Genomic DNA, 27,440 nt, shown 5'->3' on the forward strand with positions numbered 1-27,440 from the left:
CTGTACAGATCACAGATAAGGTTATCCTTTCCCTGAAGTTTCAAGTTCAATTCATTCATGTGGGATGTGATGTCAATCAAAAATGACAACTTTGACAGCCAAGTAGGATCTGACAGAAGTGGATCAGCTCTATCCCTTTCGGTGAGAACAATATCTATTTCTCTTCGGAGCTTATAAAAACGAAACAGGACTTTACCGCAGCTGAGCCACCGCACTGCTGTGTGATAAGGCAAGTCACAGAATTCAGAATCAATTTCTTCAAGAAAAGCCTGGAACTGGCGATGATTAAGTGCATTATCCCGAATGAAGTTCACCGCAGAAACGACTGGTTTCAGTATGCAAGAAATATCTAAGTCTTTCCCACAGAGTGCTTGCTGATGTATACTGCAGTGTATAAACAGAGCGCCCGGGAGTTGAAGATCTTCCAACTTAGTTCGTATCTGCTCCACCAGACCCTTCCTCACTCCAACCATGTTTTTTTCCTCCATCAACTGTAACACATGGAAGCTGATTCCACTGAAGGTTATTAGCCTTGCAAAGTTTTCTGCACTTCCATTAAAATGTCTTCTCCAGTTGTTTTTCCGTGCATACTGCAAACGGATGCCAACTCTTCTGTGATCTGAAAGTCCAAATTAACACCACGAATGAACACGAGAAGTTGTGGCGTATTCGAGAGATCAGTAGACTCATCCAGTGCCAGGGAATACCACAAGAAGTTTCTAGCTTTCTCGCGTATCTGTAACACTATGTTCTTTCCAAGTTCTTCTGTTCTCCACACAACTGAACTTGCTGAACTCACCGTCAATTCTTGGAGTATTGTTTAACAACGAATAGTAAGACTGACCGCATATTATAACTCCCGCATGGCTGAAAGGGTGAATATATTCGGTGACAGAATTCGAACTCGCGACTCACTGATAGCGAGTCGAGTGCCCTAACCATTACCCCTCTCAATTTCCACTCCAGGCCTATTTATATAAGATTATTTGAGCTTAATGTATTCAGTACTTCTACTCAGTGTGAAAAGAATAATTTTGGTTAAAAAAAAACTGAATACTATTTCTCTTGATTGTTTTATATGAATATCTTAATATAGGGTTAACGGAACAAAATAGCAGTGTTTCAATTGTAAGAGAAATCTAAATATTAAGTGAAACCGTTATTAGCAATTACGGCCAGGTGGTGCTTTTTAAGAAAGCAGTAAGATTTTTGGACTGTTATTATATTCGAGTTATTTACAATTACATGCAAATTAACAGAATTAGAAACTATGTTTTCATAAGAAGGAAATGAGTTATATAGTATGTCATGGTCATTTAAATTATATTATTTGGTGACGATATTTAATGGCTTTCTATAATTGATCTGTTTTGGAGCAGTCGCTGTATTCTTTCATGCCAGAACTTGGCAGAAAACTTGGGTGATTGAAATAGACAACAATATTTACTAAGTAAAATTTTAAGCAAACACTTCACTAGTATTATATTGTATATGTAGTTTTTCTCCCAACATGTAAGATGTTAAGGTGATAAAGGTTATGACATAAGTATTAGGTAAGGTTGATGATAATTTCAATTCCATCCATATTCTCAAAATCTAAATCATGATAGAACCTAGAGGGCAAGGTGAGAGAAAGGCACCCATTTTAATGAGATTTAAGGTCACCCCTGGTTTCATCCTCAAGAAATTTGAAAAGTTAAAAATCTACTTCTGTTTAATTTTATAAATCAACATAAATATTTCCCATAACATCCATATATCAAAGAACATTTTAAAATATTCCAGACTAACAATAACAACCACGTCCTTTCAGAGGTTCAGAGAGGCCTGGGCCACTTCCAGCTTTTGAGGGCTCTGGCCACAATAGAAGTAAGAAATGATGACATATGAAAACAAACTAAGACCATCATTAGCTCTAAAAAAAAAGAGTGAAATATAATTTGAAGAGAGTTGTATAAAGACAACAAATTGCAAATGCCAAGAAAATTAAAAAGTATAAATTTGATGCATAGGCCAAAATGGCCCTCCTGGTCTCTCTTATGATTGGCCCTGCTAACAACATGTTTACAAATTACAGATCATCAAGCGAACCATTACATAAGATTATAAATGAAACCAAGTTTTTGTTCATATAAGCTCACATCTGAGGTTCCATAACTTAAAATGTTGAATCTATTAGTATTGTCCTTCATATTTAAGCGTGTATTTTCAACTTTCACATTTCACTACTCAAACAGATACCAAACAATTTTGACACCTGAATCAAGCCTCTTAATTATTCTGTGGATTACTTAAGAGAAAACTGGGAAACTCGTTTCATAACTGCACAAAATTTTCTCGTTTAAGCCTTATCACAGTTTAATTCAAGGGAAGCGAATGCTCAATATAAATATAAAAACTTTGTACAATCTTTCAAGTAAGAATGATCTGAAAATGCTTAGGGAGTGAGTTTTGAAATGTTCTAATATTTTTAAAAAATGTAGACTATGTACTTGGACCAGGTGGAAATAAAAAGGGATGATTGACATTTTACAACTAAAGGAATGTGACTAGAAGGGTTCTTCATGCCTTTGTTTTGAGAACTTTTTTGCTCATTATTTCATATCTGTTTGGATGAGTTCTTGTACAGTAATATATCTAAATTTGCTGATGAAACTAAGATGCTGAGAAGGTGTGACTCCATTGAGAATATCCTATTTGATAGTTTCATGGCAGTCATATTAACTAAGAATGAAAAATACTGTCAAGTGCAAAGCTGTATAATCATGATGCAGAAATTTAAAAAGCAAGTACTTCTTGTGAAAAAAAAAAGGAAATTGAATGTACATGCAGATCTTTTTCTTATTTTTAGAAATTGAATTTATGAGGAAGAAGCTGAAAAAAATAGAATTTTATGTAAGACTAATAGGTCTCATTTGAAGTACTTTGTGCAGTGTTAACCCCCTTACTACAGTAAGGCTATTAAGATATTGAAAAGAGTGCAGAAATGGGTTAGTATATGTTGATACCTGGTTTATATCATTTTAGTACCAGGAAAGGTGTAGTTTTGACTTGTGTTATTTGGAGCATAGAAAAATTAAAGGTGATTTGTATTAGATCTTCAAAATTGTTAAGATATACTTTTGTACAGTGATTGAGTAATGATGTGAAAAAATTGGAAGAATGGACTTGCAGTTTTAGGGATGTTAAGCTTTTAAAGTCTGAATATGAATTTTTATTTGACAAATTTATTTGCCAGTTGAGAGTTATAAACTTTTGGAATAGCTTTACTGATGATGTGGTATGTGCTCCTAATCTTAATTATTTTGAAGTTTGTTAGATAAGAATATAGATATGAAGGAGTCCACATGGTTTTATTTCACCTTGATTTGTTTATATTCTTGTGGTGTTAGTGAAATAATAAAATAGTTGTCAAAAGTTGGATCTGTAAGAGAAAAGAAATATGCTAACTAAATGGATGTGAAAGGATATATTTAGCTTATTTTGATGATGTTAAAGGTGTTTTGAGACTTATGGGGTATCCTCAGAGGGTTGAATAACTTTGTGTCATCTTCCATATTCTTAGGTATTTGTTTTTAAATTTGGTCTCAGTGATTTGATCTGAGGAAACTGAGTATTTCATTGAATCTGACAATCCACTAAGTAGGGCAAGGCTTTTAAAATAGAGAAAATAATGTGATGGTTAGACTGGGAGTTGACTGATAACTACTTCAGATGAAAAATCACTGGCTCTGTAAACCTAGGATCTTTTATTTTATCCACGTTTATGTGTAACTTTTCACTTAATTTTTATATTATGGGAAAAAATGCTACATATGTATTCTAAAATAAAATGATCTTTGGAAGCAGTTTGTTTTTCATGTGGTCTTGTGGGGAGCATCTTTGTTAATATGCTTTATTTTGATGTATATCATTTACAGGGTCATCACATCATAGGGATTTTAGTGTGACAAACTACATAAAACATTTTATTACATTAGGCTGAACAATGTAGTATTAAGAAACATTGGTTGTATTAATAAAGCAAAAAGATAAAATACCAGACCGTAGGAATCACATCAAGTACTACAAAATGTGCAATGATATTATTGTGAAAAAAAAAAAAAGAAGGGTATTAAATAAAACTATCTGTTATGGAAAGCTTAATTTTTATTTTATATAAAGTTCATTTTGTTTGAGCCTGTATTGGTGAAATCTAATGTATTTGTCAAAAGGCAAATTGTACAGATAGAGCTATGTGTATAATCATAATTGCTACGTATCTTACAATGTTTACATGATATTAGAAAACTATAATTTTTTTTATTCTTATTTTAATCTTTACAGTAGCAGAAATAATGGCAAGATCAAGAGTGGGTGATTTGGGAATAGTTTTGAGAGGATTGAATTCAGTTGGACAGGCTTTCATAGCTCATCAAGAAGCTGTGTTTAAGGAAACTTGGAATAATTCTTCTGTTCGCCCAAATTTTCAGAAGATTAAAGTAGCAACTGAAGAAGTATTGAGCACAGCGTTTTCTGATGCACCACGTAAAAGTCAAGTAAGTGTACATTTGTTAATTATAATTAAAGTATCTAGAGACTGTAACATTTAAAAAAAATATTGTTCCAACTCTAACTTGGGTAATAGCTCAAAAAAGATGGAAAATTTGCTATTCAATGGGAACCTTTAACATTTTGTTTATGAACATTGCATCTGTGTAGAACCTCTGAAGTGGTTACTGATTCATCAAGTTGTCATGATTTTTAATATTAACACCTCACTCTCTAAGAGAGAGAGACTATTACAACAGAAAATTATTTTAGAGATTCCACTTTTTTTTAAAAAATGTAATAGTTTTGATTTACTCAAGACTGGTGGAAAGACAAACAACAAATATTTACAGACATCTGTCAAATGGAATTATTGCACCTGAATTCTGCCTTATAACAAAAAACTCAATCACCTTGAGTATTGATTGTACACCATATGATACTTTGGATACTTTGAAATGATAATTCTTTACATACTAAAATAATACATAAAAAAGAGGAACTTTTCAGTTGAAAATTTGTAGATTATGTTATGGTTGCATATAACTACAAAACATTAAAAGGATGACACTGTCAACTCAGTGCTAATATTAAAAGCTTTCTGATGATATATTGTGGTAGCAAGTAACGGAAAATTAAGATTGAAATCAAGTAGAACTCGCATCTGAAATACTGAAAGTCTTTTCTTATTGAGTTGCTATCTTGTTGTCAACAACATTTGACTACAGTTCTGAATGTCCTTCATGTAATGCAGAACATGAGTTATTTTACCCATAAATCTCCACTCTCCCATCTTCTGTGTGACTTATATTGCATGCTTCAGGAGGTCTTACATAAACTCTGCTTTCCTGTCATAATTCAGATTTTTCTTGTTGACAATCATTCTGTTTATTTTGCTTGTTATGAATTCTGATGTCAGCAATAAATACTTCTGCACTAGTTTCTACTAATATTGGAAATTCTAGTCCTTCTTTGGAGACTTTACTCATAACTCGTATAGTCTGCCTCTGGCATGCAGGGAGATCTTATGATAACATTGTCAGTTTATTTAGGCTGTGATTTAAAAATTGTCTATAAGTGATCATGGCAGGCTTCACATTTATATGAATGCTCATTTGTGTGATGCATATCCTTTTCTCATGATGATATGAAAAAAATGATCTTTTGATTTGGCCTGTTCACTTTCATTCTTGAAGACAAGGATTTGTCAGCTAGCCCTAATTCTGAAGAAGCTTTCTAGAGGTCTAATTTTTTTCTCTTTCTCTAATATGTTCTATTTTTAAATCTTCAACTAATTTATCTTAGGCCTAAGAACAGAAATATCATGTTGTGTGATTCTTGAATCTTTATATTCTCTACCTTCTCCTAATTTTTGGATCAGCTAATTAACTAATTGTTAACAGGAATGCATGAGAGGGGCTTATTTCTCTCACTGAGTGAGGAATCAGACACAGGGCCAAAGTGATACAAGTTTTTAGCCATAGGCATATGCAATCTTTACCTGAGTAAAAGGATTAGTACATGTTTTACCAGTTTTTAAATTTGATTAACAAGAATGTCATTCCACATACAAATAACTGCATGAAAATTTCAAACATATGTAGTTATGCACCTTCAGAGTAACCCTTAGCTACGATTTACTCTTATTTTTGTGATTCTGTTAAGTAGGATCACATTTTTACTTTGTAATCTTCCTTATTTGTGGTTCTCACTGTTGTGTTTTCTGTTACCACATGGCTCTTACATTCCCTTGACACCTTTGCTGTGTTACAAGGTACTTGCCCCTCTCCCCCATTCCTCACAAACTTTTTTAGCTAACCTCAGTTTCTTCCCTATATTGGTTGTTTTTGCAGGAATTTTTGCCGGCACTTTTCTCTCATTCAGACAAAGCATGGCAGCAGGAGCTGATTGGGATTTTAGTATTTCATCTTATGTTTGGTAGAAATTTCCTTTGAAATGACCTGCAAGTAATAACTGTTCTCATGTCTTGTCTCCATTATCTACTTCTCATTGACATCAGCTACCTTTTCTTTTTCCTATTGACTTAACTGAGTGGCCAAATATAGACTTAGGTAAGGTGAACCTTGTTGACCCACTCAGTGCCTCTTGTGTTCTGGATGAATCTCCAATCTCCCTGTTGATGGGTGTTATTTCAGATCACTGTTTCCTCTTCCTTTCAGTCTAGTTGCTTATGAATTATAGATCAGAAAGTCTCCAACCTCCTTCAGATAGGAGCAATAATTTATCATGTTTCTCCAGGTTTAACTTCTATTTCTTTGTGGTTCTGAAGATATCAGGAGATTAGAGACCTATCTGAACTAATTATTTTGTAGAGACACTTCATTTTAACATGGAAAATGTGAGATTGTTATGAAAGTTTCTTTATCATGGTCATTAGACAGTGATGGTGGGTACATTTATGTTTGTATCTCTATCCATCATCCCATTGTTTCTTCTTTTTTCCATCAAGAGGTAGTTTTATCAGTCCACTGTCTTTCCCTTTAGTTTGGCTTCATATGTTTTCTATCAAGTAATTTAGCTTTGCTGGTTTTCTCTGGTCATTTGACATCAATATTTCTTTTACATGAGCGTTTGGCATATTTTGACTTTTTCATACATTTAGTCTCTTACACACCCAGTTGACCATCCAGCAAACTATGTCTTTTGGGTGGCTCATCCTTAACTTCACATTTTATTTAGTATTATACACATCTGCAATTTATGATCAAAATGTTTCAAGAAACATTTCATGTAGCTCCTCTGACATGGCAAGCCTTGGAGTCTCATGTTCATACATTTCTGTCTTTTACATTTCCTGCCAAAGAAATAAATCCTTTTTGCTTTGGGGAGAATGGCTTCCCTTCACAAAGCCATTCCATTGGGGCATTCTTGCATACAACTCTTCTAATAGATTCTTACATCTCAGTGGAATTTATCTTCAGACCTATTAACTTATTAAATTTCTTCTCTTCTGCTACTTTTACCTTCAATTATACTTAGTCAGGAGTTTACTACTGTAAGTTCCTTATCTTCTTCAATCTAATATAGATCTACACCTCTTCATTGATGCCTCTCTTGAGGGTTGTGATGCTGTCTGGGGTTCCTGATCCTATCATGACTCAGAAACTTGTATCAATCTTTTTGATCTTTGAACAGTTCAGCATGCTTATCAAAAGTTCCTACACTTGCTACATCACAACTATGTTTTAGTTCCCATAGGCTTTTCTACAGTGGTGGTGTATATCAATAATCATATAGTGACTTGATTTTGTAGATTTTGTTTTGTGGCAGTTTCTCTTCATCTTTGGTTTCATTCATATCATACCTATCTCTGAGTGTGTCATAGGCCACATGTTGTAAACATTCTTTTAGATTCTCTTTTCAGAGATCACAAGCTTCCCTTTGCAGAGTGGACCCATCAACCTTTTAGCTTTGCAGTGGTTGTTGCAATTGCTTGGTCATTCTCTGATAGATACCTTTGCAATGGTAGACAACCATCTTCTTCAGCTTTACTTGTCTCCATTTCCAGATCCTGCTTCTCTGATGATGGATGCTTTGAGCCAGTCTTGGGCAATCTTTTTCTCTGTGCTTTCCCTCCTCTTCAAAGTCAGTTTCTTGAAATTTCAAGTTTTTTCTATTGATACATACTGGCTGGGTTAACTGTGGTTTCCCATGTGTTTTCTATCACAAGGGTTATTCCATGCTGTTGCATCTCTGGAGATTTTTTTAAGTTAACTTCAAACATCCATCTTTCACACTGATGTTCATTATCTACAGATTCTCTGTTGGCTATTATGTGGTCTTTTATTACAGAAACTGGATTCTCTTCTTATGTAGCTTGAATGTTATCACATTCTTGCTGACATTCATCCCTGGCTGTCTACCAGTCTGCTTCTTCTACTGATCTACTTATTCTCAACTGGCTTTTATGTGAGCTTTTATTAGAGGATGTTTTTGTCTTCGTGACTAGCTCCAATGTTATCAAATTATTGCTAAATTCACCCCTGCCTGTCTATCAATCTGCTTCTTCTATTGCAGACTACAGAGCTGCACTCATTGTTTCTTTTACTTTTGAAACTTTAACCACTTTTTCACTCTTCCATCTTTCACAGAAGACATATTTTTTATGTTATTAACATCAGGTAGGAAAAGATCTGATACCTATGCTCTTGCTGCTTTTCATACTCTTTTATTTTTCTTTCTAGGAAGATTCTATACTTATATTCTATTGGACTATAAGTGAAGGTAACCACTGTTTTCTCCAATTGTTTCCTACCCTGACAAAACAAACAAATGTATGTCTATGACCATGTACAGTCAGTGCTATTTGTTGCTATATTGTATGAATGGTTTATTTACAGGTGCTCAAAATAGGTTGCTTATACCTTATGAAGAATCGTACTACACAGATTTTGCTCTATCCACATTAACAAACTGACTTGTACAGCTGATCCATCTTGGGCATCATGATGTATCTGCATAACTTTAAAGTGAATTTTGGGTTACATCTTACCAAATTTTCTATTTGGTAATGTCTTTAGCTTTGTGGTCTTGCTACCCATAATTGAACACTTTATAGACTAGCATGTGAATGATTACATTTCTACAATCCTGTTTATATCAAATTGCTGTTTCTTCACTTTAAGATTTTTGTTTGCTACCTGTGATAATTCTTTAAGTCAGATTGAAGCCATAACAGGTGAGTTATTCTCTATTAAATGCTTAATTACCACTTGGGCCTACACCTATGATATGTATTGTGACCCAGGTATTTTTATTCCATCCAACATCACTGTTGAGAAATTATTTGATTAACCCTATTGCCCCCGGGTGACATTTTAAAATTCCTTTCTACGTTGGCACTGTTACATTCAAAATTTAATTAAACCACTTTACTATCAATGTATTTCTATGAAATTATTATTGTCAAATACGTTATAATTTAAAGTTTTATATTATCTAAATTTTTATTCCTCTATTTTAAAAGAAATATCTAAAACAACAATTAAAACTAAAGTTTTTGCTGACATGTGATCAGCTTGCGGTTACAATTTCTCAACTTTAAGAGCTGGTAGAGAATAAACTGTGTGTCTCCACTGTATTGGTTTCCTTCATACAGCCAAGGTACACGTACATGTGGTTTACATTACTGTCTCATTTTACTTTTGAGATTTTCTCCCCCAAGGAAACCCTTGTAAATACTTTCTTAGTTTCAGGTCAGCCACGCCTAATTGTAGAGTTAAAGCTGTGTTGCTATGCGACAGTTTGAAGTTGAATGGCATGATTATAACCAACAGAAAAAGTAGGTTTCACTCTTGAATATTGGCACTGTAATTGGAATCACATATGTAGTCTTTTGTTTTGAAATGGAATGAAATGAAGCTAAGTCCGTTGTTCTCTTGAGAGGTACATAGTACTTGGCAAGTTCCTTGCCTTATTTTACTTATAATTTATTTTTAATGGTTAATTTTCCTTTCCAATTCTATGCCTTTTATTGTTCATGGATAGTTATTACCCACCAGCTCCCACAGAATAACACACTTCACTGAACAACATCTTGCTTATAAGCTTTAATAATCCAGGTAACAAGTTAAACTTATAAAAATCATTAAACCTTTCAAATATGCATTTTCAAACACAAATAATACATAATTAATTAAAATATAAAAGTAAAACATAAATGCAATCTAACTGTCTAGCAAACTAATATATATAAGATAAAGATGTGAAATTAAGCATATGAGACAAAGAATATTATGATACTGAATTTCTACAAAGAGTTGAAAGTTATGTACATATTTTGATTTGTTAACTTTAAACATTTCATTGCACTGTATGTTGATGATAACAGATAGAGTTAATGATATAGTAGAGAAGATGGAAAATAAAATATAAACATTTACCTTAAATAAACATTTGATATTCATTTATGAAGTTTTAGAGATTATACAAATGAAATGTGAAAACTATAAGGTAAAAATAGTATTCTTATACTTCATATAAAAGTCACCTTGCAGGTGAACTATTCAGAGTGTGAATGCAAATAACTATATTAAATAACACATTTTTTATCAGAAATAATAGAAAAAATTAAATTAAATGTTTTATTTTTTGAAACTATATACTTTTAGGAATGTTCTTGTCAAATTTTAAACAATGTTATCCACTAGTTTTATTTTTGGAACAAATATATGATGAGAACAATATTACTCTCTAAAAGAATTAGTAGCCGGTAGTCATACAGTTAAAAAAAGGTCTCTTTTTGTCTCAGGAGATTCTATGTTTATATAGTTTATTATAGCTGAAAGTTTTACAGGTTGTTACTTACCTTTGTTTTTCCTTATCACATATGTATAATGTACAGTCTCTCCTTGTATTATGGTAGTTTCATCTACAAGCTGATAGAGGATGCCTTGGCAGATTCCTTCCCTAATTGTGTGTGCACATCCTTGAATGGCATCAGAGATATCTGAGGCAGGATGCTTATTCTCTTCAACTAGGATGGGGAACATCTACATTTATATTTTTTCTATTTTATTTCAATGTGCCCATTGCATTTCCCTTAAGTCATTTTTTGGTTCTTCCTGAATTCTCAATGATTGGGTCAATTTTCTGACTCACCAGCCTTTACAAATATAGGTGAGGAGGGGCTAAAGCCCCAGGAATATGTTCACTCAGAATTAATGACAATGCTACTCCCCAGAAAGCCTTCCACTGCTAAAGTAGGTCATAGTACTCATTTGATCAGTTTCCCATGAGTCCAGTTCTTTGAATACTTCTGGTTCTACTCCAACTCTGTTTTACAGCATACTTGGTATGGTCTAGGTCAGTGTTTCTCAACCACTGAACCATGAATCAGCACTGGTTTGTCACTCAAAAATTAGCATAAACTGGCAAAATATTCATATATAAGTCATAATAGTTTTTCATTGTACTTGCATCTTTGTAGTCCATGACAGTTTAAGGGGGCATTGAGCCAGTCCCTGTTATTGAAAAGGTTGAGGAACTTTGGTCTAAATTATTACCTTTCTGCCATGTAATATATATTTTTTGTCTTAGCTCAAGTCCATCTGGTTCCATATTAAATGTTCAGTCTATTTGATTTGAATTTTATGTTTTTTTAAAATTGAAATAAATTACAAATAAGTACCTACCTCTGAAAAACTTTATATGATTTTCTATTACAACTAAAACTCAGAAATCTTAATTCTGGTGGGAAAGTAAAGCTATGTAAGATTTTATGCATGTGTACTCATTATTACATGGATCTGAGCTAATTATAGACATTTACATTAGAGGGCTATGAAATTTCTTAAATCTTCATTGTATTCATTGAAATTTGCCTATTGGGATTGATATATAAACAAATAATGATTTTTTTATCTTTCCAACAAACTAATTTATGATTATTAGTGCAATAATTTTTAAGACAGTGTAATTTTGTCAAAGCTCTTGACTTGTTTGAATTTCTCACTTCTGAGTTTAACAGCAAGATAAAATAAATACATACAGAAGGCTATGTAAGAAAAATACTTTTCCTATATGAGTTTGTCAACTGGTAAGAAACTTAATGGGATACATGTGATTAATATTGGAAATATATCATTTTTGGGTTGTTGTTTTTGCCAAAACTAATTACAAATATTATTTTAAGCTCATAATATAAGTATTAATGAATTATACTGGAATTTAATTGGACAATCTGTATGTAGTTTAAGTCTTGTTTTTATTACACAAGCTTTAGGCTCAACTACCTGAACCCTTGACTGGTGTAAGACATTCAATTAAGATAAACAACAAAAGGAACAATAGTTTTGTTTTAAGTTTTCTTACTAATTAAGTATATTTTATTACAATTTACAGCTTTTACAGTAAGTAAGATTTGTTTTTCAGAACAGGTACGATATTTTGATCACTTGTGTACTTGAGAATGATCGCACCAGTGATTGAAATGTTGTACCTGTTCTAAAAACAAATCTTACTTACTCTAAAAGCTGTAAATTGTAAATGAAGGAACAGTTCAAAATAAAAACCACCTAGCAGCAACAATAACAAATAACAAAATAAATAGTAAAAAAAATAAAAAACTACAAGTCAAATTAATATAATTGTTTATAAACAGCAGACTAGAATGGAAAAAAATGTAAGACAAAAAAAATTACTCATTTAGGTTCATAAACTGTGTCAGTTTTATTTTGAGAAGTTTCATTTATTTTGATTACAAAATCAAATTATATTTTCCAAATGGAGTTGTTCTTTTATTTGAATACCAGTGTGCAAAAAACAAAACAAATCCCCATTATTTTTAATTCATAACAGTAAACTGATGCATTGCTATACATAGTTAATGAGTATTTGTCAGAACATTTCCTGTGGAATATGTTTGCACATTACATATTACATGTAGTGTATATATGTACATAGGAAAAGGTATAGCCTTGGTCACCAGGAGGGTCATCTCTTCAATATTGACTGAGGTGGGTGTTCCTTGTATTGGGTCACCTCTTATGTTTTAACCAAGCATGATTTAAAATATTAGATAGATTACCTAAATACGCAAGTATATGTCATTTGAATCAGCACTCATTTCAGGTGATTGTGTACAGAACTGTTTGATCTACACATAATCCATTGGATATGGAAATGAATGGTTGTTAACTTTCAAGTTCATGGTCCATTGCAACATTAGTTATCTAAGCTTCTTACCGTATGTAGGAATATAATGCATGAACTCTGTATAAGCCTTTGCTTTTGCTGAGCTCTTCAAAGACCAAACAAAATCAAATTCGACTAATAACTTCATTAAAAACCAGTTTTTTTGGTTTTTTTCAGATACAGCTTTTGGCTTGCTCATGCATGATGCTACACACTCAACAGGCATAATCTGCTGCTAATGGTCAGTCAACAAAATTAGTCTTAAGTACTATTTCTCAAAATGCTAATGTCTTCCAGCAAATCTTGGTCAAAAGGTTAGAAGGAAACCTGTGCTTTGAATGCTAGAATAACCACCTAATATTACTGCTTTACCTCAAATCCTGCTGGGAGATTTTATAATATTCTCCCAGACTCCCTAGCTGCTGTATCCCCCCTCTCAAAGTTTAACCCACATTAGGAAAAGCCACATTCTGTTTGGTTTGGTACTGATTGGTACATACTAACTTTTGGTATAACATCTGCATACGGAATTTACTGTCCAATCTGAATAATTTTATGATTTCTTAAACATCACTTATGCCATTATTCACACAAATAGAGTACTTGTATTACACTCTCTTGTCTGGATTATTAATCCATACCTTGGATTATTTGTTAGATGTTTGCTTAAGTACATTTCTTCTCAGTTGAAAAGTATTGTGCTTATAAAGTATGACTCACAAGAGTAAAATCTAATGGAGTCTGTGTAGTAAATCAACTCAGAAACAACAAGAGCAATCAGAGAGATTGTATATCCTCACCACATCATTTCTTTTTTGTGATTGCCTGTGTTTATATTGAATAACATCAAGTTTTACCTTCGAAAACTCAGAAAATTCTTCTGATGTCCAGAATGATTAATCATCTTTTTTTTGTAGTGTGATGAGGAGTCTCCATCTTAATGTGCCCATGAAATTTGATACAAATCCAGTCACACTTTACGGAGTTATTAACCCAAAACTGCGAAAATGACCTTTCTCCTCATTATAAAAAATGCTTCAAAGTGATCTAGAATCCGGATTTAGATCTAGATCAAATTTGGAGAGGTCTGTCTCATACTGACAGACAGACAGACACACATGCGGACCCGATTGTGTCCCCCCCCCTCCAAAGTTGTTAATTATAAAGTGTCATACTGGACTGAATGTTTCAACAAATACATTTATAGTTGAATGGCTAGCTTAAGTAGTCACATCTTCCGGTAATATTTGTATATGTAATGCTCTTTATTACATTTGGTGTTTATTATGGTTTTTCTTTGAGCTACTTTTATGGCATTGTACATGACATGAAAAGCAAAAATAACTTGTGCAACAAAAAAAGTGTATTGCAATGAAGTTTGTATTTTGTTAGTTTATGGTAAGATATACTCTGTATGTGTAACAGTAATATATTCTTTTATCTTTTCCAGACATATTCAGCAGAAATATTAGCCAGATCTTCAATGGTCATAGAAGGATTGAAGCAGTATGTAATAACCTCTACTTCAGTGATGAAAAATAAAACAGCTGAGAAAGATGACTATACTTTGTCAAGTCCTTTAACAGAAGAGCAAACTGAAAGTTTTGAAGTAAGGAATGAAAATTCCAATATAAGCTTTGGAATATCAGGAAATCATTTTATAACGCATTCTCAAGATGTAAAGAAATATGCAGTACCAGTTAACCATACTGTAGAGGAAAAGCTCAAAGAAGATAATACTATGCATGTAATTAGTGAAAGCACCTCTTCAATTCAATATAATGCCAAAAAAAATAATCACTCACCATTTTCAAAGGAAACTGCAAATGTCAATCATATTGTTGTTGACTCCAAATTGGACTGGGGAGAAGGGAGCATCTTAGAAGTGTCTGATGCTCCAGTTGAGGAAATTCTTGTTGCTCAACCAGTATCTAACAATGCAGTTCCAAGGAGCAAGCAGAATGACTTCAATAAAAGTCGGCAAACACATACAACATACAGCTCACAGCAAAAGGTAAGGAGTTTAAACCTAGCACATAATTCATATGGTTAGTTATAGCCATTTTCATGTTGACTGCCCAAGTTTTGGTTGTTACTCATAACAAACTGTGGTGTTCTACAACTAAATAAAAGCTGAATACACCATGGAGATTTGGAAAAATACCAAGATCAACAAGAGCAATCAGAGGGATTGCATACCCTCGCCCTACTACACTTTTTCAAGATTGTCTGTGTTTATATTGGATATTGTCAAATTTCACCTTTAAAAATTCAGGAAATCCTTCTCAGATCTAAAATGATTAATGATCTGGATCATTTTTTGTAGTATCATGATAATCCTCAACCCTAATGTGCCCATGAAATTTGATAGAAATCTGATCATACTTTACATAGTTATTAACCCCAAATCGTTAAAATGCCCTATCTCCCCACGATAAAAATGCTGTAAAGTGAACCAGAATCTGGAATTGGATCTGGACCAAGTCTGGGGAGGACTTTCCCATACTGACTTCCCATTTTGTATAAAATTTTTGTGTACATTGGTCAATTAGTTTTCGAAATATGCACGGAGAAACACAGACAAACACACACATGGACCCGATTGCAATACTCTCACCCCACCCCCCTCTGTAAGGGAGTGAGGGTAATAATTATGTTGGTAATTCATTGTGCAAAATCTAGTAAAAAGTGGTAGAGTGTAAGTTATGATATACTATGCCCAAATTTATAACCAAGCCAGTTAAATGCACTGAATATAGTTGTTTGCCATTAAATAGAAAATGTTTTACAAGTTTTAACTTTTTTCATAGTAATATTGTATTTAGTATAGCATTATTTGTATCCTATCATCTCTGTAACATGTGCATTAATGATACTGGTTTGAGTTAGATTACCAGATATTTCGTATGTAACATTTTTTGAATTCACATAACTTGGCTTATTAAGTTCGACCATAAAAAGAAAACATTGTAATATTATAAATAATGATACTTAGTTGTTTTTTAATGGTGAAAGTTTTTGATTCAAGTACCCAAACTCACGCTGCTTACATAATAAATAAGTGGGATTTTACTATCTCAATGTTTGGACAAAGTGTGGTTTTACTAAATGCATTGGAAAAACAATAGTACACCATATTTATCTTCTGAATATCATGTAAGTTTTGTCCTATTTCTTATCTACACTAATTAAATATTTTGGCAGACCTAGTATAAAATATTACCATGTGAGGAATGGGTTGATTACCTTCTCAGTACCATTGTAGCACACCCTTGTGCTGGATGTTAACATCAATGTTATCACTGCATACATTTTTCTAATTCAGCATTTTTAAACTACTTCTTGATAAATGTACAAGAAGTTTATTAGTGGTCACTCAGTTTTCAAATATTGCGTTAAAGTTCTCAAACTGTTCTGGAAACTTTTCAACAAGAATTGAGTTTACACAAGATTATGAAGGTAGAACCAGAGATTGTCAAAGAAGTTATAAAACAGAATGAGAAAGATGTTTTATTTGTAACTAAATATAACCTTAACTACTGAGAAACACATAAATGTAATTATTAAACCCTCATCAAGTGTATTAGCTAAAAAGCATATTGTTAACATTAAACAGCTGGTTTGTTAAATACTCAAAAACATACTGTTTACAGGATTTCTTAAAAGGAGTGGACATGAATTAATCAATTATAAAAGTAATGTTTTCTGCACATAGTTTTGTAATAAACAATCAAAGCATAAAATAAGCAATTACACTGATACTTTCATTTACCATAACAAGATCACAAGTTGTTGTTATTAAAATACAACAGGATTTCTGCTGGACTTTAAAATCCTTTAAAGCAAAAAAAAACACAAAACTAAAACTGTGATGCAATAGAACCAATTTTTTTTCTTTAGGATAAATTTTACCATTCTTTGTAAAATGAAGAACAGAGGATGGATATTTGAGTTTTAAAACCTTCATGATTAAATTATATTTAATTTTTATTGTACATGTAAAGTTTATTAAGTTAAACATATTTGTACAGGCATGCATATCACATTAGTGAAAGGTTGGTTGACACTTATGCTGTAACTTTGCTTTTTTTCTTCTGTTCCTCCAATGCAGTCATGAGAACATTGCTTTTCTTTAATGGTGGTCCAATTGCTTTGGACAAGTAAAGGTCAGATACCTTATTTTGTCGTTTCACTAGTAGTAGATAGTTATTGAACATTTTTACAAAGGACACTTAAAAAGTGTAAAATAAATATTTGTGATATTGTGTATTTGCTTTTGTTAGTTTGCTTGCAAATTCAAGCAAAGTATGCTCTTTTTTATTGGCATTATAGTTGTAATAATTAGATGATCTTTTAACATACATGTAATACATTAATTTTGAATTGCAGCAATTGCATTTGTTTCAAATGATTTATTGAATGATTGAAATGTTATTTCCAAGAGGATTCTTTGCACACCTGCCTATGAGACTTGCATGCCACGAGCCTCGACTTAACTCCTACCTAAAAATCACATTTAACATGAACTGTGTTAATGACAATAGTCCTTCATCAATAGGAGGCCAATGGAACCTTTTTGTGCAATAACTTCCTTTAAGTACTTGCACTTCAATCCTAATACATTTTATAGGTGCTAATAATTCAGACAATTGAAATGCACTTGTAAGTAGATCTGTTGCATGTTCCTCAAAACTCAGGCTGTTGTATATTACTCAAGAGTAAGGCTATTACACATTATTCAATACTTGGGGTGTAGCATAGTACTCATAATTTAAGTTTTTGTGTTTAACACAAAACTCAAGCTGTAGCTTAGTATTAAAAACTCAAGTTTTTGCACAGTACGTAAAATTCAGGCTGTTTGCAAAATGCTTGAAATTTCAACCATTGTACAGTTAAAAATGTATCCTATTTGCTGGATTTATGTACTTTGTTGTGTTTATTATTTTCATAAGTTGACAGACAGAAAAAACATAGTCAAGATAATAATGGGCAACCTCTTTGACTTTTCTGTATAGTTGAGTGAAAGGTCAAGAGAAAGAAAAGTGCCAGCTTCTCGATTAGGAAGGTTGATGTCATATGGAGGTATAGTATGTATATTATGTGTCTTAATAGCTAGTTACCAAATCATGATACAACCATATTACCAGTGTATTCAGAAACACCTGGAAAACTTATAACATTTCAGTGTATTGTGATATTTCAGAAAATTTATATAGAATTATTATAAAGGAAAGCTAATGATTGCTGAATTTAAAAATACCTAATACAGGTATAATTTAAACAAATTTACTGGATATATTTCATGAAATGACAGATGTGCATAGAATATCACAGTTGAATTAATATGATGTTCATGTATGTTATTTTTCAAGCAAGCATTTTAATAAACAGGTGTTTGGTAAATTTTCAGTAAAATATTGGTGTCAGTGTTAAAGAAAAACTAGCACAATCAACCTCTGTAGAAGTCATAGTAACATATCTTTTTAGAGTTGTTTTTAAGCTATGTGCAGAGATACAAAAGCTTCTTATAAACATAAACCTGTATCAACTGGAGCAGTAAAGTCTGAGAACTTGAAATAAACAATGACTAAATTCCAACTCCTGTATACAGATCTCGCTCAACAAAATTAGTTCATTCTGGTCTTAATCAAAAGAAGATTCTTCTCATGTCAGCCCCACTTGTGCACTTGATTTTATATATATATAAAAAGTATCTATCTGGAGTGCTTTTCACTCTTGTTACTTTGTTACACAATCACACTGTGAGTTTTTTTAACATTCCTAAAAATTTAATTACTATATGTTATTCATAACGTCTGACTTAAGTTCTGAAGTTCATCACATCTCTATTGTACTTGTACTTGTCAAGATGTTTCTGTGTGGTAATTAACACCTGTTATTTAGTACCATGTTTGATTCAGTATCCGATATCCATTATATATTGTTTTACTATCTGAACTTATTAAAAGGAAATTTATTCTGATACGGTATTTCACTCTGCTTACAAGATTAGCTATTCTCGTCCAGTGCTGCCCTCTATATGTAAATTGTTTCTTTATGCATGCCACAAGCCTTCTGCTCCCCCTATTAGAATTGAATGATTCCAACATGTCTCTCATGTAAAGCATCATGCATCACTTCACCACCAATAGGAGCGTGACATACTCGCATGATGCATGCAATTTCCTTTATATGCCTGTACTGAACTATTACTTCTCGTTTGGAGGCACTTGTACTTGGATGTGTTCCTTTTTGTTTGTTTATAGTTTCATGTTTGTCTTTAGTATACTCACGAAGTGGTCTTCATTTATTTTCATTTCTAGATTCTATTAAGACTGTTTCATAACTTCACTTTAATCCCAGTTTATTACAGTTGTTATTTATAGTTTTGATTATTGGTTGACATTTCCTCATTATGAATTATGAAGTTCATGTTACCACTTCGGGAGTCACACCTGCGGCTAAAGCTGTGTCTTAGGCCTCAGGTGTCGGTGACCTGGCTGGTGATTTATCCACGTTTATCCCATGCCCCACCTGAGGAGTCAGTTAGGCCTAGTATGTGATGTTTTATCCCTTTCCCCTTTTTCCTATGAACCGCGTCCTTCCTTGCTACATGACCAATCTTCTCGTCCCTATTTGGTTTCCCCCCTCCCCAGATATTTGGGCACATGCTGACCAATTTGCGCCACAATTAAGTGATGGGTTTAGCATGCCTTGGATCAGTTTGCTCTTGCATATCATCATGCAGACTATTCTTTTCTGGACGAGCAATTATTAGGTCCATTTTTCCTGTTTGGGGTGTGGCCCCCGAATCTCCTGTAAGTCTGACCCATGCCCAATTTTTCTGCCTTCGTCTTACCCTCACAACTATTTTATGGTATCTCTCTACCATCCATCTCCTCTCTTAGGCTCTCCACCAAAATCCTGAGGGGTTTTCTGGGGACATCCTCTTCCTCTTCTTTCCTCCACTTTGACTCTAGCTTTACATATGTGATTTCTCTGTTGTTGGGACCTTCTAGGTCATGAAACGACCTTAACTTGCATCTGTTTATCTTTGGGATATACATGTGGCCCCAGTTCTGTAGCGATATGCCTTTGGAATCATGAGTTGCATCAGTACAACAACAGTATCCTTTCCAACTATGTTGCTCGTTTGTCTCAGTTGGAGCCCAATATGGCACCTGTTACTGTTTCCTGTCCCTCCCCTTCTTAATCCTTACCTATTCCTTCTTTTTTGGGGTGTCTCGTGTTCTCGTTTTCTTCGACGATGCTCTTCATGTTGCCAACAGTATTGGTGACTATTCAGTGGGTTTTGGTCCAGTGGGAGTTTGGCTTGCTGATTTACTTCACTATTGGCATTCTTTCTTCAAGGATCATTGGGTTCTTTAAGTTTTATTGGAAGGATTCAAGATCACATTTTTTCCCCCACTTTCCATGTCTCCTATTCCTGTTTCCTTCCCTCCACCTTGGGATCCCATAACCACCCATCGCCTGTTGGAGGTGGTTCAGGAACTACTATCTCAGCAGGCTATCGAACCTGTTCTACATCATTCACCAGGTTTTTATTCCAGACTCTTTGTTGTTCCCAAGAAAAACAGGACTGGAGACCTATCATCAATTTGTCCCGCCTCAATCATTTCATTCAACTGGCCCATTTTACCATGGAGTCATTTCTCACCCAATGATGGGTGTTTTCTCCTGGCTTATGGATGACCAAGATGAATGTCACCAATGCTTATCTCCACATCCCTATATCACCACGGTCTTGTCCATATCTTTGGTTCATCTATCACAGGGTGGTTTATCAATTTTGCTCACTACCCTTTGGGTTTGCTTCCACCCCTCATGTTTCCTGCTGGGTGGTTAGAGAATTTGCTTGCCATCTTCATGCCATGGGGTTGCAATTCCTTCATTATATGAACAATTGGCTTCTGGCTCATTATGAACTGGAGTTGGCCAGCCATACTCGTCAGCTCCTTCTAGTGGCTGCTCAGGTGGGCTGGTTAATCAAATTAAAGAAGTCCTTCCTCCGACCTACGTTTTCTCTGCTCATGAAATCTGAAGTTAATGTTAACACTTTGGTTAATACAAAAAATTCTACAACTCCTTGTTTGCACAGTCTTCTTCTAGTGTGCATATCAATCACTTGGCTGCATTGTTAGCTCTCATTGATTAATATATGTTAATGTTAAATCATCTGGTAGTGTCCTAGTCAGGTTTACTGATTGTGAGATATTTACTTTCTGCAACATCCACCTTTTTCCTCTTGCCAAGACATATTTGTCTTTTTTTGAATGGGGAGCAGGGTTTTTCTGCTACTCCTGAGGAAGCTTTTGCTAGACTTATTTCACTTATTCCATAGGAATGTAGTATTTTAAATCTGGAGCTGATTTCTATTATGCCTGAGGGTGCTAGTGTTGTATTAGGTGATTCAGTTGTTGAATCCTTGTAATTTTTGCCTCCTTTCAAAGTTTGGATTGTTGCTGATGCCTTCATTATTCAGTAGAATGTTAATCTTTTTCACTTTCCTTGCATTAAATATGAAGCAGGTACAAGGTTTCAGCTAAAGCTTTCTTCACAAGTTCTAGACCCCCAGATCGTTCTTTGAGGGGATCTTTTACATGTTTTTTTTTCCTTGTATTCTCCTCATGTTTCTTCCCTCCACACTTTGATTTGTTCAATTTTGAGTCTTTCTTTTTTTCAGCATAGTTATTGGCTATCAAACTACTGTCATTCACCTGATTCTTTTAATTAGTGTCGGTTGTCTACATTACAGTTTTCTCTGTCTGCATCTCTCACTGATTTTGTATCTGTAATACTATAGCCCATCAGCAAAAGTAGCATATTATGTAGTTTTGTGCTTGATAACAAACAAAAATCAAGCGCATTGGGCTGTGTTATAAGGTTCTTGTCTCTCACAGTTTTTCAGCAGACCTCAAAAAAGACCTCCCTTCTTATGTCATTCTGTTCGTGAATGAATTTCACTTGAGTTACTTTGTTATTCAGGAGAGGTACATCAGCAGGAGCATATTTTGGTTCCAGCCCATACTTGAGCTCCTGCTGCTTTGCGATGTGTGGTAGCAAAAGTTACCCCTATCTTCTTGCATTCTTTTTCTGCTTCTCAATCTCCTATAACCACTGCTTGTACTTGTTCTATTGGCCACAGTCAAGTTGCTATGTATAGAAGCAATCATCCAGACATACCATCTATCTGGAGACTGTTGAGGGGTTGTCCAGGTTCATTTGTTCATATGTGGGGTCCTTGGGTTCAACAGATTATTCAGTCCAGTCTTTCCACTTGCATTCATTTTCTTTCTTTTTTTCCTTCTCTCTTTGTATCTTTTCCACTCATGTTCCAGTTTGACTAAAAATTTGGGATCAAGAAGTTTCAGAACTCTCACAAAAAGGAGCTGTTGAAATTGTTCACCAGCATCTCCAGGTTTTTGTCCTTTCTTTTGTAATTCTGAATAAATTGGGAGATTGAAGATGTGTAATATCTCTCTCTCATCTGAATCATTTCTTGGACATATGAGAATGATACTGAAGTTTCTTTGGCCTAGAAATTGTATGATACGGGTGTAGTTCTGACTTTAGCTATTGTGGAGCCCTAGAGAAAAGAGACAATATGCTGGGCCCCTCATAGTATTTATCAATAAAAAAATGTGATGGAAATTGTACAACAGAACAATGTAGTGCATTAGATAATGGGACAACAGTATGTCTTTTGTGTTTTGCAGCTTCATCTTTAAGAATTTCTTAAAAATATCTATGGGAGTCTCATAGCAAGGAGCTCTAGGCAGTTGCCTTGTTTGCCTTGCGTTAAGGCTGACTCTGCATAAACAGATGCCCAGTATGCTTATTTCCATAACCCAGTTCATCCATCATCTTGCCATTGAGAAGTAGTCTATAATTCCAAAACCGTACTACCTCCTCTTCCCCAAAGCTATCTCGACCTTCATTTGCCCTCTTGGTAAATGTTTTGAACAGCACACTAGTCATTTATATCCCTTATATTTTTTGCATCATTGCAACAGAATGTGCTGATAATGTGACCACCCTCCAGCAATCCCATTGCGCCCTCAATACTAGTGCAGGTAGCTCCCCCTACCATTGCAGCACAATCCTCACTTTCTCGATTGTCATTCTTCTAGTGGAGCACTGGGGTCCTCACCACTTCCAGTTTCCAGTCACTGGAGTGTTGGACCATGGAGGTTTCCTCACAACTGGATTTTTTATAATAACACAGTCTCATAGCCATATGTACTCACTGGGTGAGAAGAGGGCTATTGTCATTATGCTCCATATTATACATACAATATGGCAAGAAATCTCTTATGCAAGACGCTTCCACTGGATGTTTGCTGCCCAGAGGGATTGTACTTGACATAATCCAATGTATACCAAGTGTATCCAATGTATCCAGATGTTTTTTCCTGGGTGGACCTCACTTGGCTATCTTGATAGCAATCCAAGGAGCTTCCCCTGGATGTTTTTCCCCAGGTAGACCACACTTATTGATTTTATTTATCATTGTTATGCTGCATATTCTACACAAAATATGGCCTATTTATATACAGTCTTCTAGCCCTAGCTACATATTCTATTAATTTCCACCCTATGTGTCTTATCTTCTTTACTGGATGAAGAGCATACCTGTTCCAGAAGTAGTGCAAAACCCCAGAGGTGTGCCTCATATTTTACATGTGGCACACCTGCTTTATTCCTAGCAGTGCTCTCTGCATGAATATTTGTTTTTGTGACTTCATCGGCCCCTCCACCTTTCCAATGTGTTGTACTGTTTCAGAAGTTAACATTTTTTAATACTGAAAATGTATTTCTGATAGGTACTTACCACTTACCACCCTTCCTCCTCACTCATTTGCTGGTGTTTTCGGGTTTGTATATGTCAATTCTCGAATGTGAGGATCGTGCCACAATGGTAGAGGAAGCTACCTGCGCTAGTATAAAGGGCACAGTGGGATTGGTGGAGGATGGTCACATCATTAGCAGATGTTACTGTGATGAAGCAAAAAATATAGGAGTATAAAAGGCTGGTATGCTGTTCAAAAAAATTTATCAATGTCTAGAGGGCAAATGAAGGCAACTGGAGTTTTGAATCAACAAAGCTCAGGAATTCTTCAACTGTATTCTATGGTGCTTTGAGCCTTGCACAAACTTCTTTCTTTTACACTTACCACCTTTTTTCTTTGGGGATGATGGCTCCCTTTTATATGTTATATCCTTGAATCACACTCGCACGTGCTAACTCCAAAACATTCTTCTTTCCCAGAGACTATAGATCTAATGTGTTTACCTTCAAATATGTCTTGTTCCAGGTTGATGAACATTTTGGCAGATTCTGTTTTTAAAATTGCTGGTTTCTTCTCACAAAGTGGACTCCTCATGCTTTGAGTTTTTGGTGATTTTGGTACAGCTGGTTCTTTCATTGATCAGTTGCCTTTGCAATGGTGTCCCCAATCTTCTTCCATTACTAGTCTTCAGTACTGAATCCGTCTTCACTATTAGTTGATGCCTTGCATCAAAATTGGGAGAATCTTTTCCTTTGTGCCTACACTCCTCTCCACCTTCTTTCAGTAGTAATAGTGAAGATCGATTTCATGAAAGTATCATTTTCTCATTACTCCAAGCTGGCCACTCGACCCATGTTTTCCCCCTCTTAAGTTGTCTTTCTCACATGGAAAACATCACATTACCATCATTGGAACATATTTTCCTCCTTTTGAATCCTCAGCAACTTGTTTGCTTTATCTTATTTTCCTCAAGACATGTTTTTTGGTTGCATTGGGTAGGAGAAGTTGAGATATCTGTGCCATTACTCTCGATGCATCACATTTTATTTTTTTTGGAAGGTTCTGTATTTGTATCCATATAGTGCCTTCCTACCTAAGACACTGGCCACAATGAAAGGTATTCATTGTTTCTTACCTGTTTGGACTGAACCTGATTCTTGTTCAGAGGATCATTTTTTATGTCCCATCAGGACTATTCATTGTAATCTTACATGCACTGAATTATTCAGGAGATTCTGGAAAAGGCTTTTTATACCTCATGATTAAACATACTTCTTGGATCTTGCTTCAACAGCATTAACAAAATGGCTGTCACAACAATTGATTTGTTTTGTTTACCATGATGTGCTCCATTACCTTACATGTGAATTTTTGGTTTCATTTCACCAAATTTGACATTGAGCAAAGCCTTTGGCAACTCAGTCACAGTAACTCATTAGATGACATTCTGCAGGCAGGTATGTGGTAGAATCCATATATGTTTTTAAGCTTTTACTCGCATCATATTATTGTCTCTTCAGCTTTGGGTTTATATTTATTGGTGATAGTCTAAGCCAAGTTGAATCCCTAACAAGTAAGTTCAGTTATGCTCCTTAAAAAAAAATTCAGTTTATCTCTTGTACCATAGTACTCTGTGATATAGTTATTTTGTCCAGTTAACATTTTTGAATATATTTCCTTTTGCCTCTGCAGTTGTCATAGACACTATTCTATCCTCTGTGCTGGTGCTTCTTGAGAGGGTGGAGCCTTTTGGAAGTGGACATAAGATACCATTATATGTTGTATAATGCCTCGGCACGTACCATTTACCACCTTGTCATGCAATTCCTTGCACAGCAATTTTAGAAATTGGAGATTTAAAGATCATTCTACAACTGATGCTTCATAGCTTCAACCAGAACGGTTTACATTGTATAGCTTCATTTTCACCTTCTCTTAGTTCCTTATATGGTGTTCACATTGCACTGTTCTCAAATTAATGAGTACATACTCAGGACCATCCAGCTCTGTTTGATTCTTCTTGGGTGCCTGCTGACTAGGCCAATTTAGTGATTGGTTACTTTTTCAGTTTTGGATGATGGGAATTGTAGATGTAGGAATAAGCCAAATCTATACTGAATTATTGATTTTCTCCACTGAGAATCTTCTACTAACTAGTATAAGACAGTACTTTGCTCTCTCACCTTGGAAAACTGAGCAGCCACCACCTGGGACCATACCTATGGATGTGCATGATTACCCTGGTATTTCCATAAAGCCTGACTCCCCCTGGGTATTCTGACTTAGATTATTTCAAAGACAAGTCTCCCTGATTTGAAATTTACATCTTTACAATTAAAATTAACTTCAAGCAGGTACTCACCTCTAAAATACATTCCCACCTACCTTTCCACAACTGGGAGAAATGTGCTGCTACATCATTACTATAAATAAAGAAATCTGACTTGTAGTGAAAAACAGAACTTATGTGATTTTCTGGGCACTTGCACAATATGTCACGTGATGCATGTAATGCATGGCAACAAGGACATTTGCAGTCAAAACTCACAAAGGTTGTTGACAGAGTGAGAATGACTAAAAAGTGTTTCAGAGGTGAAGTACCTACTTGAAATGATTCTAAAGTCCAAAACTTGAAATCTGTTTTGAGCATTTCACTGCTAGTTTAACTCTTCCAACATGGGGTCAGTTGGTTTGACCGAGTCACGTGACCTTCTGTACTCGTTTAAAGTTGACATAAATTTAATACTTATAACTCTCTATATATTAGGTATATCTTCACGAAATTTGGCAGTCTTTCAGTCAATATTACAATATTTCACATACAAAAGTCATATTTCTTTGTGAAGTATTTTTAATAAAATAAAATAAAGTTATGTCCATGAATATATTGAGTATTTGTTTTGAATAATCCGTGTGCAAGGTAATTTTCATGTTAAAATTAAAGATACTTTTCGTCATCTCAAAAATCTCAAATTTCCTTTGTATAATCCCTAAAACCTCTTAAATGCATTTCAAAAGTTTTTTTCACTAAATCCTTATAGTTTGTTATTTTCTCTACCCTAATCTCAAAACTGGATCGGTCAATTCGACCGACCTCATAACCACCAAAAAAAAAAATCGAAATAAACCTAAATTAACCTTTTCTTTCTAGTATGACAGATTGTAACCTGAAACTACATTTGTTTATCCTAAGTAGCTCTAAGTTCGTAACATTATACATCTATTTATAATTAAATTTTATTGTTTTTTTTGCCCATTGAACCATGTCTAACTGCTGCCCATGCCATTATAAGTTGTAAATCACTCGGGGAACGTGCAGCTCATATTACGCTACCAAATTACATTACCAACAAGCTGCTCGTGTGCGTGATTCGTGAAATAATTTTAATATATTATTATTATTATCACTTATTTTACCTGTTCTAGTCTTAAAATAACTTAAAA

General features: G+C 34.4%; 1 protein-coding gene across 5 annotated transcripts in view; it reads left to right on the forward strand.

Annotated features, from left to right (window-relative positions):
* Nucleotides 1–1,153: 1,153 nt before the first annotated feature.
* LOC106462835 (atypical kinase COQ8B, mitochondrial-like) overlaps nucleotides 1,154–27,440 on the forward strand; it is an 81,097-nt gene continuing 54,810 nt past the window's right edge. Inside the window, exons 1-4 of one of the 5 annotated variants that reach the window (XM_013922798.1) lie at nucleotides 1,154–1,200; nucleotides 4,327–4,538; nucleotides 14,636–15,199; nucleotides 18,201–18,267. In XM_013922798.1, coding sequence (XP_013778252.1) covers nucleotides 4,338–4,538; nucleotides 14,636–15,199; nucleotides 18,201–18,267 — 832 coding nt within the window. In that variant the 5' untranslated portion in view covers nucleotides 1,154–1,200; nucleotides 4,327–4,337. Of the gene's footprint in view, nucleotides 1,451–2,971; nucleotides 2,991–4,326; nucleotides 4,539–14,635; nucleotides 15,200–18,200; nucleotides 18,268–27,440 lie in introns of those variants that run through there. The other 4 variants (XM_022390232.1, XM_022390233.1, XM_013922799.2 and 1 more) reach the window with 4 other exon arrangements.

The sequence above is a fragment of the Limulus polyphemus genome, unplaced genomic scaffold, assembly GCF_000517525.1.
Source record: "Limulus polyphemus unplaced genomic scaffold, Limulus_polyphemus-2.1.2 Scaffold1262, whole genome shotgun sequence".
Taxonomy (NCBI): domain Eukaryota; kingdom Metazoa; phylum Arthropoda; class Merostomata; order Xiphosura; family Limulidae; genus Limulus; species Limulus polyphemus.